The 14228-nt window shown below is 39.8% G+C and overlaps 1 protein-coding gene across 1 annotated transcript in view; it reads right to left on the bottom strand.

The window, feature by feature from the left end:
* Positions 1-14228, bottom strand: part of LOC139717617 (plexin-A2-like) — a gene marked incomplete at its 5' end in the record, with an annotated part of 115159 nt that overhangs the window by 14742 nt on the left and 86189 nt on the right. The window contains 11 exons of the mRNA XM_071629124.1: positions 490-636; positions 1112-1178; positions 2081-2152; positions 3425-3490; positions 4539-4660; positions 6366-6508; positions 9041-9272; positions 9915-10100; positions 10595-10855; positions 11738-11840; positions 12800-12967. Coding sequence (XP_071485225.1) covers positions 490-636; positions 1112-1178; positions 2081-2152; positions 3425-3490; positions 4539-4660; positions 6366-6508; positions 9041-9272; positions 9915-10100; positions 10595-10855; positions 11738-11840; positions 12800-12967 — 1567 coding nt within the window. The remainder of the gene's footprint in view (positions 1-489; positions 637-1111; positions 1179-2080; positions 2153-3424; positions 3491-4538; positions 4661-6365; positions 6509-9040; positions 9273-9914; positions 10101-10594; positions 10856-11737; positions 11841-12799; positions 12968-14228) is intronic.

The raw sequence follows: 14228 nt of genomic DNA, 5'->3' as shown, positions 1-14228 counted from the left end.
CCCATCAAATGGTTATCTTTATCATTGTCTCTTCACTGCAGTCCTGTCTATCTGGAATCCTCTCTACATTGTATCCGTTGATAGTGCACCTGAGTAGTTTGTCACATGCATCGCAAATATTCTTCACAAAAATGTTTCAAATTAAGTAGGAAAGTATAACATGACATGACATGTGACTGGTTGAATTGTCATGTGACACTCATCGTTGCATCGTAGAACACTGTTTTGCAACACATCTCTTTCATGCATGGAAATATTGTAATGTCATCAATGCACTTTAAAAGCAACAACAGAAGGAGCATATTCTGTCATACGTCACTCCAGACTGTATAACCAATCCCCTTGCTGTTCTGATCCACCTCACTGAAATAGATATTGCACTTGGGCCAATCATGCACTAGTCGTGTACATAATCTAGCATAGTGAGTCCAAGCTCGGGCATATATTCAGACACTGTGAAACACTCAGCCGGTGGTTGCTTGCACTTACAACTTCATGGAATGTGATATCTTCGTCCAGCAGATAGTCAAAGTTGAGGGAGTAGTGGGCTTGGCCGGTGATGGCATCTATGGGACCCTTCTCACATTGACCCTTGATGGCCTGGTAGAGGACATACAGTGGGTAAGCAACCTCTTTCTGTCGGTCAAAGAAGAATGAGACAATCAATTGGTGAGAAAAAATGCAACATTTGGTCAGAATGAAACATCTTAAGTTACATAGAATTTAAACTGAAATTTCATGGACCCTATGACAAAGCTGACTTCACAGAGTACTGTGAAAGAGAAATGTTCATGTGATATCATCTCTTAATGTCAGCTGGGTGAGATGTACAAATGTATCTTGAGTGATTTTTATTTCACAGATGGTAATGACAATTGAGCACACATCTCAAGCAGCTCAACACTGCCACAGCATTTAATAAGGCTTTGGCAGCACAAACTACACATTATTGTATGGTAAAATATACCTAGTCTGCATTACGACGGCAAGTTCACTCACACTACAGGACTGGCGGGTGTGAAGAAAACTACAAATAACAGTTATTTAAGAGTCCTTATAATACAATGTAATGTCATCAAAAGTAAACAAGAGTGTAACAATTTTAACTCACCTGAAGATGTTTGTACATGCAGAGGGCAATCCAGTTTGAAATCAGCTTCTCCACAATACTTTCAGTTCTGTTGGAAAGGTAGATCATGCAAAAGATGACCATTACTCAAAAAGCATACCACTTACAATGTAAAAAGATTTCTTGTGAAAAGGGGGACGGGGCAGCTTAGCCACTTGTGTGTTTTTTTTTCTAATATAGATCTCATAAGTAAATGATGGCTGCATTTATATGACATTCAGGGGCCCGTTTCATAAAACTTGTCATCAGTGACAAGTTGTCATAGATGTGACAAGCTACTGAAATCCTTGCATCTGATTGGCTGAGAGCAAATTTGTCATAGAAGTGTGGCAGTTGTCACCAGGGGCGGATCCAGGGAGGACCGCAACTGGCGCACGCCCCCCCCCCTTTATTTTTTGCTGAAACAAAAGAAATAAAAAGAAAAAAATTGCGGGAGGGGTGCGTGCGCTCCCCTTTAATTTTGTAAACGCGCCCCCAGATCCGTTTACGGATGATATTCAGGGTAGCCAATCATGGATAACTGGTACCTCCATTCATATGTTTAAACTTATCAAATATTTGCTTCTCTTTGGAGAAGTGGGAGGGGGATTGAGGATCAACTGGATGTTAATGGTTTGCTGATAGTGGTTTTGTGATAGTCTTGCTCTCAACATCAAATTTTTATTTTCCATAAATTTGCATGGCATTTTCCTCCATGATGAGAGGCTAACAATCATCATGCATTGTTTTTTATACACTTTCAGGGTCTGCAATATATGCTTTGAAAATTGCAGTAACCTGTTAAAACATGAAGTACAACAGCAACAAAAAGTCACCCTGTAGACAGATTTTGTGACAGTGCTGAGAAATGTAGATACTGAAACCCACATGTGCAAGGATAATATAGTTAACAGGACCTATATGCCTTCCACCTTTTTGGCAGGCTACAAAAGGGGTACATGTGATTCTCACCTCCTGAACAGCTGCTTCAGTCTGTTTTCATCCGATTCTTCTATTTTCTCCTCCATCAATCTCAGCATGACACTGCAAGAGAGCACAAACAAAGTCATATTTATCCAGAATAGGAATTTTAACAAGAAGAGACACAACAACATTGCAATCTGTCTATCACTGTTTGGCTGTTTCGTATAGCTTCTACCACCATCGCTGGAGTTATCATCAGTATCACCATTCTTACTGAAAATTCTACCATTTTACCCCTTCTATGAAGACCACTACGATCTCTACCATAGCTGGCATCAACTTTACTTCCACAACTGCAAACACTTTCATGGTTCCTGCCACCGTTACCATGGAAACAGTATATCTGCCATCATTACTTCTGTCAGTGCTATGACACTGCTGTGCTGGGCTATAAACAACAATATCTCTATTCAGTTTGACTTTGAATAGATAGATATATATCCAGACAGTCCGTCAGATGGACGGATAGTTAGATAAATAGATATATATATAGATAGATAGATAAATAAATAGATGCATAGATAGATAGATATAAAGAGAGAGATAGAGAAATAGAGAAACAGACAGACAGAAAGATGGATAGATAGATAGATAGATAGATAGATAGGAAGAGAAATAGATACTTGTAAATATAGATAGATAGATGGATAGATAGATAGATAGATAGATAGATAGATAGATAGATAGATAGAGAAAGCAGATAGAGAGAGGTAGATAGATTGATAGAGAAATAGATAGATAGATAGATAGATAGATAGATAGATAGATAGATGGATACTACGTTCTAGATAGTTTTATATGGCTGCTAAGGAAGCAATGAGTGCTTTTATCAAAAGCTAGCAACCACAGGACTGAAGGCTTGAAGTCTTATCCAAAGGACTATAAAAAATGAGGATACAGTCTAAGGGGCTCAACCCCTGGAGCCAGCAGGGGCCCTGAACCAGGGACCTTGTCACTGAGAGTCTCTGGTTTTATCCACTGGGCCTTAACAGCTCCTCAACAGAGAAGTAGATTGATAGATGGATAGATAGATGAATATATGGATGAATATAAAGAATGTCTTGGAGATAGATAATAGCTATAGATATAACTATCAATTTTTGATAAAGACAGCTATGAACATTTGATGATATTAACAATACCAATCACATCAGCAAAACAAAAAAAAAACAAAAAAAAAAACAATAAACAGACACATAAATATAAAAATGAGAGAGAGAGAAAAGTAAACAGTAGCAGATAACAGGTGCATTTATTGCCCTGCCTGGAAATCAGTTACTCTGACAGAATCCCTCATGATGAACATGACATGTCCAAGGTCCGCGTACTTACTTTGTGAGGTAATGGAATTTCCCTTCTGTTGTCAGGATCACAGTCAAGAGTGATGCAATATTGACCCTAAGTGAGTGAAAAAAGATGGCAGCAGACTCACTTCATCAGATGAACTTACACCGACATTGTTTGAAATAATTGTCTACCATACTCTGAAATCACCATAAACTTTTAATCCAGGACTTGCCAGGTCCCAGATAGGCAGTGGGTTGAAAGAGAACAGAAAAACAAAACAAAACCAAAGTTTGTGGAAGTACACGTACCAGTGCGATAAGAATTAAGACAATATGATGATGAAAGGTGCTGAATTACACCAGAAACCATGTGGTTTTCAATATGACATCACATAATCCAAACAAAAAATAGACCATACTGACTGCCTTATACAGTTGACTGGAAAGCCTGTGCTTTCCCACGTGATCTCCGCACTGTGATTCCTATAAACCACCACGTGTATGGCCACCCCTTCACAAACAGAATTCAGTGATCTTTACTGTTAACCTTTCAGGATTGACCTTTTAAGACCTTTTGCACGAAAGAAATAAATCCCATTTTCATCTGCTAGCCGAAGAGAAATGGCGGTAAAATGGACTTGGAAAGAGATTATTGAACATTAAAAATGTGAAATACAGTTTAAAGGGATGGTACAGTATTGGTGGAGATGAGAATTGGGCTTTTAACTTTTTGCAAGATACCAAGAAAACAATTATGATATAGTACAGAGCATACCATTTTAAGAGGAATTCAAAGTTTATTTGATGAAAATCGGGTTTGGAATGTCTGAAACATCCAAAAACTAAGTAAAACAAAGCGATTTTAATAAAGTGTGGGTCCCACACTTTATTAGACTCGCTCTTTTTTGGATATCTCAGCCATTTCGAAACCAATTTTCATCAAATAAACATTGAATTCCTCACAGAATTACATGCTCTTTTCATATTTCATAAGATGTTTCTCATCATCTCACCAAAAAATGTTAGAAACGTGAAATTAGGTCTCAACCAAAACTACACAATCCCTTTAACAATTGAATGAACAACAATATGATTCAGTTCCGATTCCACACGAGTGGGGTTGAGGGTGAGATCGTTGACTTCAAGCGGTCGAAACTGACCTGTCCTTCTGCTGCAGCGACTTGGCATCGTCCAGCTCCCGGATGTAACTCATGAGGAAGTCCTTCTCTCCGAGACGCTTCGAGAACGCCAGCATGGCCTGTCTGACATGCTCCTGGGGTAGCTTAGTGGTGAGGAGGGGGAAAGAAGGTAAGAGGGGACACACCAAAGAGAACATTGAACTTTACTTCTTGGACTACCATGTTTGGAATGCTATTAATACTTCTTTTACCACTGGCTAATTGCTTGGTGTATTACGTCATATTGATGCTTTGAGAATGTGGTTGTAATAGGGTTAAAGCAGAACTGAAAGGAATCAAAACACTGTGGGGGGGGGGGGGCAAAGACAAGAGTGGACATCAGAGAGAACAGTAAACTTTACTTCTTGGAGCGCCATTTAAGGGTCTGTATAGCTTTGGTTGAGATGGGGGTTCAGGTTTCCATATTTTTAGTGAGATTATGAGAAACCTTCTAGGAAATAGAGCAATGAAAGAGCATCAATTCTAAGAGCGATTTAAATTTTATTTAATGAAAATTTGCTTTGAAATGGCTGAGATATCCAAAAACAAAGAGGTCCTAATAAAAGGTGGGACTCACCTATTGTTAGGACCACTTTGCTTCACTTTGATTTTTTTTTTCATTATCTCAGACATTTCAAAGCCAATTTTCATCAATTAATTAACTTTGAATTCTTCTTTGAATTGTATGTTCTTTCATATTTCACAAAAGGTTTCTCATTATCTTACAAAAAGTTACAATCTGAATCCTCATCTCAACCAAAGCTATACTATTCCTTTAACATCTCTATGAGCACCAGCTAATTGCATTGGGTATAAATTCATTGGCGTCTTGAGATAGTAAATGGGGCCAAAGCAAAACAGATAACAGTAAAAAAAAATTGAGGAGGAAGGAATGACGATTGGACATCAAAGAGAACAATGAACTTTATTCTTGGACTCCCATGCTTGAAATGACATTATAAAATGGGTTCAAGAATGTAGCCAATTGGAAGCGCTGAAATGAGTCACTTGCGCGTGCATTATTTTACTAACATGCACGGCCTGACGTCACAATGTTTACACAATCAGTTGTTACAAGTGCGTCACGCACTACTATACTCGCTATCAAACCTGTAAACAACTTCTAGTTCGGGCTGCCAGCCGGCCTTTCTTGTGCATAACATGTGGCGTACGTATACTCTTATACGTACAGTACTTATATGTGCGGGATTTCCGAGTGCGACATGCGTAAATGTTTGGGACGAACATCTTCGGACATCTTGACTTTTGAGCGAGTGCTACATGTAGCTGACTGGTATTGACCCACAAAGGTACGTGAAAAATGCTGTTAGTTTTCGACCCATTTTATAAAACAAATGGTGCACAGGATTATTTCGTGGCTGCGCCTCGTGCATGTTGCACCATTGTCAATACTCGAGAGTGCGCCGCACCTTCATTAACGCACTCTATCCTGGGCATCACTGTATAATATATCATTTTAAAGCTTAGAGCTTACTCTTTCAAACTATGTAGAAAAGTGGAAATTCGTAAATTCATCTTGGTCTACTTGTTGTGGGCATTGAGCCGGGCTGTCACTTTAACACAACAAGAACTGCAAGCACTCCTTCACTATCTGCTTAAATACATTACATCAAAATGCACATGTAGACAAAGAGTTCGATCTAACAGACATAAACAAATATGAAGAAAAAACATTCACATTTGATAAAACCAGATTATGTGGGGCTAATACCGAAAAAAAAAAAGAAAAGAAAAGAAGAAAGGGACCAAGGTATGTCTGTCGCTGTCAAGAAGTGATTTTGAGTTTACCTCCGGGTCCTTAGTCATGGGTTGAACCTTCAGACCCCAGAAAAGCATGTTCCTGATGTAATCCGCCCCACTGACAAACGGCATGCCCACTCCTTCAAGCTGTTCCTTCAGGCCAGACATGTCCCGCTGGAGGTCGTGGAAGGCTGTCATGTGGTGGAGAAGAGATTATTGGCCGTCCATCATTCATTCAAAGTCCGCGAGCATTGTGATTTCAATTTCATGCCTTCTCTAGATTTGTCATTCATTCAGTATCACCTTAGCTTTTGAGAAGGCAAAACCTCTACAAACGCTCATTAATTCAGCACTAATAACACCAACTGTAACTTACAGTCACTGTAATTTAATAATGAAACAGCTAGGCCATATTGAGTCAACTCTGAGCATTGTGGCTGCTGCCATGGTTACTAGGTAACAGTATGTCTACCTTTCGTAAATGTCGTTATGCAAAAGGCCGTAGTTCACAAACCGAAACACTGAGAAAAAAAATATCTACTAATTTGTAAAATTGATAATTTCACTAGAGAACACTAGAGATAAGGGTAAACATATTCACTGGTACCATGTATGTGTACTTTTACAAATCAAATTACATGACGTTTTGTAAGTTCACTGTAAATAGTCAAAAATGCAGTTTTACACCTTGTGTATAAAGTTGACTTTACTGAACACAGTAAAATCAAACAAACAGAATGGTAGAGGTTTATTACAATTAAACCTAAATTTAAACCTTGTATAAGACAACCAAAAATTTCAGTCTCTGAAATAAAAAAAAAAATCAATGATATTTATGTCAACCATATGTTTGAAATATGCTCAAATTGGCAGCAGTGATATCATCCACTGTAATACAAGTCTCCCAATGATCTGTACAAAAATCTTCTTCAGAATAAGATGTATTTATCACACCAATAAGTATTGTAATCTAGTAATCACTTTGAAACAATTACTTGGGGGGGGGGGGGATAGTGGCTGCATTTGCTACACAGCATGATTTTCCTAACATTTGATGTTGATAACAATGGGAAAGTTGTCAGCTGATGACATCATCACCTCTTCCAAGTTGCATGCAGTTGAAGAAAATGTGAAACTCTATAAATCCAATTAACTTCTTAACTGTATGATGAAAGTTTTATCATTCTATATCACAGGTTTTACTCTATTTATTAAAGCCAACATAAATGTGTGGAATTGCACTTTTGAAATAAGAGTCACAACATACAATGCAACATCCACAGTTACAGCCTTCAACTCCAAAGCCTAAGTTCTAATTGGCTCTATCAGTCATAGCAGAGCCTCTGTACCATTCAGTGCCTTGCCCACCGCAATCGCTTTTGCGAGACGAGAACCTGCTTGCATAACAAATCCTCTTACTTCTCATGCCATAACAAATCCCCCTCCCAAACAAAAAACAAACAAACAAACAAAACAACAAAAAAACATAACAAAATCCAGAGGAAATGTTTTCCTATAATTCAAACACTCAATTAGGGGGAAAAATACCCACAGTGACAAATGACTCGTAACACCACTGTGAGTGAAGGTGAGCTTGGCAGCTTTATACTTTCAGATTTCCACTGCTAATGCCATTCATCAGCTAATCAGATTTTGGTTTTGTCAAGAAGGAAACCATAATCCTATGTTCTGATTCAAGAAAAAAGGGGGAAGCTTAAAGGTGAGGGAAGAACTGACTGTCATGTCCTTCAATCACTGCCTTCCCCCTCCCACCCCCCCCCCCCCCATCCCTTCCTAACCCTCTTACATTGTTCAGGGCTAATGCCTTGTTCTATAACATTTGTCAGACTCGAGCACAACTGGAGGACAAAATCATTGTTCTGGTATTAAAATAGCATTATAATGGCCTCCTAAGCAGGAGATAACATGGAAAAGTTTCCTGAGGTTAAATTAATAAAGCTTCTTTTCAGATTTACGGACTTGAAAGCATTTTGATCTGCAAATTAGAGCAAAACACACACTGCTGGAAGTCACTTCCTTTCGCTGAAGTTAAATGTTGCAAAGATAAGCAGAAAATGAGTATTGAGATGAAGATGAGAATAGGTCCCCCGAGATGTGTTTACGTGTATGCAATCTACTCTAGCAATGTGTAGACTCATGCATTTCGATCTTCAAATTAGTGGGCAAACATGTTTTAAATTCCTTTCTCTTTACTTTCACAAAGGTTTTTCAGAAAATGTGTCAGCGGGGGATGAGATGAAAAAGCTTCTTGCGGAGTACATGTGTAAAGCTTCTTTGCTAATGTTGTGTGGACTGAAGCCTTAAGATTTTACAAATTTGCACACAAACACCAGATTTCCCCCAACCCTTGCCTTGATGTGACAAAAATTAGCAAACAAGGTTTCCTGCATGTAACACAGTAATCCTCTTTGAATACACGCTTATCTTTCTTGATGTACATGTACAATGTATGGATTCAAGTAGTCTACTTCGATTAGTAGGACAAATATTTACAGAACTTTTTGTTTACTTTGGTGTCTAATGCTCTGTCAAATTTCTAGGCGATGGCAATTTAGTAAAGTGCGTTGCCTACGGACAAAACTGCCAATTTATTGCGAGAGGACTTGAACCACGGACCTCATAAGTGAGAGTTAGTGGTCCTCTCCTCTGAGCCTGATGGCTGCTGTAGGCCTCAACTCACACCGCACTGGGTCATGCCTCACCTTCCGTGGCCTTGTCCTTCAGGCGCACCTCCAGCCGAATGAGGGCGTCCTCTGCCGACTTCAGCTTGTCCTGGTGCACCCGCCGCCCGTAGATGGAGACGGCGATGAGGATGAAGATGACCGCCACGACGACCAGGACGGCGACCACGATGACCATGATGATGCTGAAGGAGCTGCCCGTCGAATAGTTCACGTAGCCCAGATGGAAGCGAAGGTTGCTTCCATGTAGTACCTGAGGGGATAAACATACAGCTTAATTTTAATTTCGTGGCCCCTTAAACTTATTATACACCATACCCAGACACTTAACTGGTTCTGAAGAGATTCTGTCCTGAGGGGTCACTACACTTACTATGTGGGCAGCTCACTGAGAACTTGTACAACAGTTGATTTGATACCGGGTAGATGTTCTCTTTTAATAGGACATTAATAGATTAACAATTCCAAATCTAGATAAAGAATTGTGAATTTGTTAATATTCTCTCAAGCTATCAAGATATTCCTCCCCGCAGGCTGCAGATTAAACCGATTCCTTTCATCTGTTGCTCTAGGTTTTTATCTTCATTAAATCGTTTCTGCATCACTTGCAATATCATACTCAGACACACAACAATTCCGTGCCATGTGGCAACATATTACAAGAAATCTCTCATCCTGAATTGAATGATTGTTCTAAAATGAAAGCTTGAATGTACACAACATATTTCATGTAATCATGCCCTTGCAAAAAAGATATACTTTACCCTGATTTTTTTTGGGGGGGTTTGTTTGATTGTTTGTTTCTGGACTGACACTGGTCAAATGTCCCCCTCTCTTGGCTATGGACACTGAATATTGAACAATTTTACTGTCATCACTTAAACAAGACACTCACGGTGACTGCTGGGTACTGTTGGAAGGTGCCATTTCCAAGGACTCCAAGCTCATCACCCGCAGCGGGCTGAGTGAGGGGAGGCTCACAGTACAACTGGTCGGCCTCAATACTCAGCACCTTACAATCCTCTGGGCCAATCTTGACCTGCACATCCGACTTAGTAACAGCGCTGTCCAGATTCAATCCCTGCCAAAAGATCACGGTAAAAACAAACACAAAACAAAAAATGTCAAATCCTATTTTTTTTACTTTATCATGCATTTTTTTTTCTTAAGTTGGATAATTGCATAAAATGATATATATCAATGGTTCTTGTTTCGATTGTAAATGTTTGGCGAATGTATTACATTGTTGCGATGTATGTGATATCGTATATTAGTATGTTTCATTTTTAGTTGCACCATGTGATATGTCTTTGGGTGTACTGTAATGTGTTTTAAGTACATCTGTTGTAATATTCAATGTATGAAGAATTTCCATTGTGGACAAAAAAAAAAAATAATTGATCAATCAATCAAACAATTACTCTTGACTCTTGGTAAGGTCACATTTTGTCAATAAAAAAGGGAAAAAAATGCACATGAAATTATAGCTAGAGCGACAACATAAATGCAGAGTGATGAATGAAAGCATTCCAGGTTTCAATACTTTCATCTTTACCAGTCTGCACGTCAACTCACCGTGAGCTTCAGTGCCGTGTCTGCAGCGATTGGCCTCAGGCCGTCAAAGAGATCGTAGACAGGGTCGGAGTAGATGGCAAGCGTCCCTGGGAGGTCAATCTCAAATCCGTCAAGCGACAGGGTGAGACTCGCCTCCTCCACATCCCTCCTCCTCCTCCTCTTTCGTCCCACCTCTCTACTGCGCCGTCTTCGAGATGACTGGTTGGCGGATAGGCTTGGGCTTGGGCATACCAGTTCATTGTCCCCTTTGGGTATACAGTGCTTGGGAGAAAAACAAAATAAAGTCCAGTACATTGTTAGCTGCAAAAGTTTTTTATGTGCCATGGGCAGATGCCAGATATTCAAAAGAAGCAATCTGGCATGTGCCATGGGCAGATGCCAGATATTCAAAAGAAGCAATCTGGCAATCTTGCCATCCACTCCATCAAATATGATATATCTCACATACTAGTTTCTTAACATCTCCTTGAAACTGAGGAATTACTTACATGCAAACTCAATTCCTTCCAGACCTTTTCTTTACCCCACTTGGAACAATGCAATAGGTGCATAACTCTGAACCACTTGTAAAATCAACTCCATTTGCTGAAATGATATACCGGCAGTCACTCAGCCATATCCCATACCTCCAACTATCTTGTGTCATTTTCCCATGAACCCACAAGTATGTGGGAACTTTCATGTCATTTGTCGAATCTCTCCAAAATTTAAAATAATCTGCCAGTTTGCCTCAAATACTTCATCTTCACCTTCAAAAATGAGAGTTTCACTGTACGTAATTTCAGGGCATGGGTTCGGTAAGCTGTACTGTCCTCTACCTTCACAGCTTTTCAGCAGCCAGTGTTCAAAGATGGGACGAACTAAGAATCCCGTTCAAAGATGTCTCCATTGGCCACCCCTTGTACTGCATTCTCTGTACATTCATGTTTGCCACAGAGTAGTAGAATTACGCTGGAATGCCTTCCAGGCCCAAGACTTGCGATTACAAATTGGCCATAACTGATCAATGTGATGTCCTTCTGTTGGTTTTCGTTTTTCACTTTTGTTTGTTTGTTTGTCTGTTGTTGTTTGTTTGTTTGTCTGTTGTTGTTTTTTGTATGTGTGTTGGGGGGAAGGTGCAAAACATGTGAAGGCAACTCCTACCACTGTGCTGGATACTGGTGGCTCCGTGGCGAGGGTCGCTATCAAGAGAGCCGTCTGGACGATACCAAATCCTTCCCCTCTTATGGTGATGTTGATTCCGCCACTATCATCGACACACCAAAAAGAAGAAGAAAGAAAGGAACAAGGATATGAGTGTTACATACTTCCCATTGGCACCAGTTGATATACATGGGCAGAAGAAAATAAAATAATCAATGTATTGAATAGGTGAGGATGGACATGATAGTGATATTGAAGTCTATTTTAAGCAAATGATATCTGTAAATTTAACACACACAAAAATCAACAAAACAATGTCAGGGGTATACCAAGGGTCACACTCCAGTGACCCTATCAGTTCACTGCTAAAAATTGCCACTCTTTATGGAAGACAACCCTTTTCTAGTATCAACAAGGAGAATTCAGCACAAAAAATGAAAAATAAAAATAAACCATCAACAACAACAGCCCCACAACACTACTGTGAAATGTGTGCAACCATTATTGTGTTGTGCCGGTAACTTGGGGGTGAGAACACAACACTGATGCTGAGCAGATTCTACGGAAACAGGAAGGAAACATGGGAACATGGGTGTGTTGGATAGAGGCAAGGAATCAAGGAAAAAAGGACAATGATCAAAGAGAGAATAGAAGTAACAAACAGGTTCTGTCACCACAAAAACCTTTAGAATCACTGAACATGGAATATCACATTTTGGTTAGACTCTAGCTGAGACTCTGAAGTTTTCCAGATGTTGTAACACTTTATAGCACACTTTACCTAAACAGCAAACTTCCCCCTAAAAAGAGAAAGAAAGAAAAACCACTGTGTTTGATATTTATAGGTATCTACACACTTTGAGAAATTGGCTTTTAGCTGAGATGCAGGCACGCGTGAAGGGAAGAGGTATTCAAACACAATTGGTCAATTCATTAATGTAGAATGCTTATTAAATGAGGAAAGTTCCATATTTCACAACACCCCTACACTATAAAAGTTATCTTATTTCAAAGTTTCTCTGCTTAAAAAATGGTCACATATGACTGAAGAATTGTACTTACGATGCAATACTTTTTAGCCCTTGGACATCAGCGATGGTAGGGTTCGATCTGTAGGTAAACCGCTGAATGGATTGCCTTACGGCCCCATCAAAGTTGAGAATCACAGCACCGGATGAGTTTTCACTTGCTCTGCTGGTCACGCACTGAACTAGTGTCTCATTAATGGGCCTAGTGCAAGTACAAGAAAAACCAACAATCAGAGCAAAGTCATGGACCAGGACTCTTACCCCATTGAAGACGAGTCCCGAGTAATCATGGGTTGCAGTACATGGGGAATGTGTGTTATAGGAAAATTTGAACCATATTCAACAGGCTAAACCTTTGGCAGCTCTTAGACAGAAAAATAAGCCTGCCAAGCTCAAAATCTACAAAAATTCTGCAGAAATGAATTTCCACTTTCTTACATAATTAAAAGAGTAAGCTCTAAGCTTCAAAATGATATATGACTCATTGGAATAGCACCATTCTATCTTATTCAAAAAGTGATTGAACAAAGAGAGTTCGGAGTTGGCAGTTTCATAGAGAAGGCCAAAAAGAGGATTTAAAGATAAGGACCACACAGGCATGATGTGCATATGTATTAATTTCCTGGTGAAAGTAGTGCTTAGCCGCCAAAAATATAGTCGAGAAAAACTGCTGCTGTGTTGATTTGAACCACCCAATTCTGACAAGAGTTAGAGAAAAGATTACACTCTCACGTAATATAAACCTCAAAAATTTGAATTGGTCAATCGAAATGACATATTTTGGTTCATCACAGCTAGAATCCCAATCTGTGACTTTTTGTGGGTTTTGAGCAGGGTGGTCATAAATAGTCCTGCTGTTGCCATAGATACAGTGCCGACCGCGGGAAACGTCACGCTTTTCCGAGATCTGGACGAGGCCACTGACGCGTATCCCCGCGGGTACCCGCGGGTATACGCGTTCAGTGGACGAGTCCATCCGCCCGCACGGATAATCCATCCTCGGGAATTTGCGTCTCGATTGACGCGGGTTGGACGAGGGTGGACGAGGGTGGACGAGGGTATTCAAGGGCACATTCCCGTTAAGCTTTATTTTGACCGCTCAATCAAAATACATTTCATGGAGTTCCGACTTTGCCCATTTTCATCAAATTCCGATTTCAGGGGCTTCTTTTCGATTTAATCACACTCTGATGTCCACTGCCTTGATTGTTCGCTACTTTCTAAAGAAGTACACCTGCGGAAGTTGTGCACATGCGTTCATCACTCAAGTATCAATAATTATTAGAACATATCGACATCGGTTACGATCATCTCGCTATTCACGACTTTTAACGACCTGCGCCACCAAAATTTCATTGCTGAAAATTCGGTGGCCCAATCGGGCTACAAAAAAAGTCGGATGTTTGCCTTTACTTTTGAAAATGAACAGCGGTAACAGTCGGCTCCGTAAGACGCAAAAATGA

The sequence above is a fragment of the Diadema antillarum genome, unplaced genomic scaffold (genome assembly GCF_040938485.1).
Source record: "Diadema antillarum isolate AM-2024a unplaced genomic scaffold, OU_Dant_1.0 scf00000078, whole genome shotgun sequence".
In the NCBI taxonomy this organism is placed as follows: domain Eukaryota; kingdom Metazoa; phylum Echinodermata; class Echinoidea; order Diadematoida; family Diadematidae; genus Diadema; species Diadema antillarum.
The sequence above is the reverse complement of the archived record's forward strand: the minus strand, read 5'-3'. Positions and strand labels throughout refer to the sequence as shown.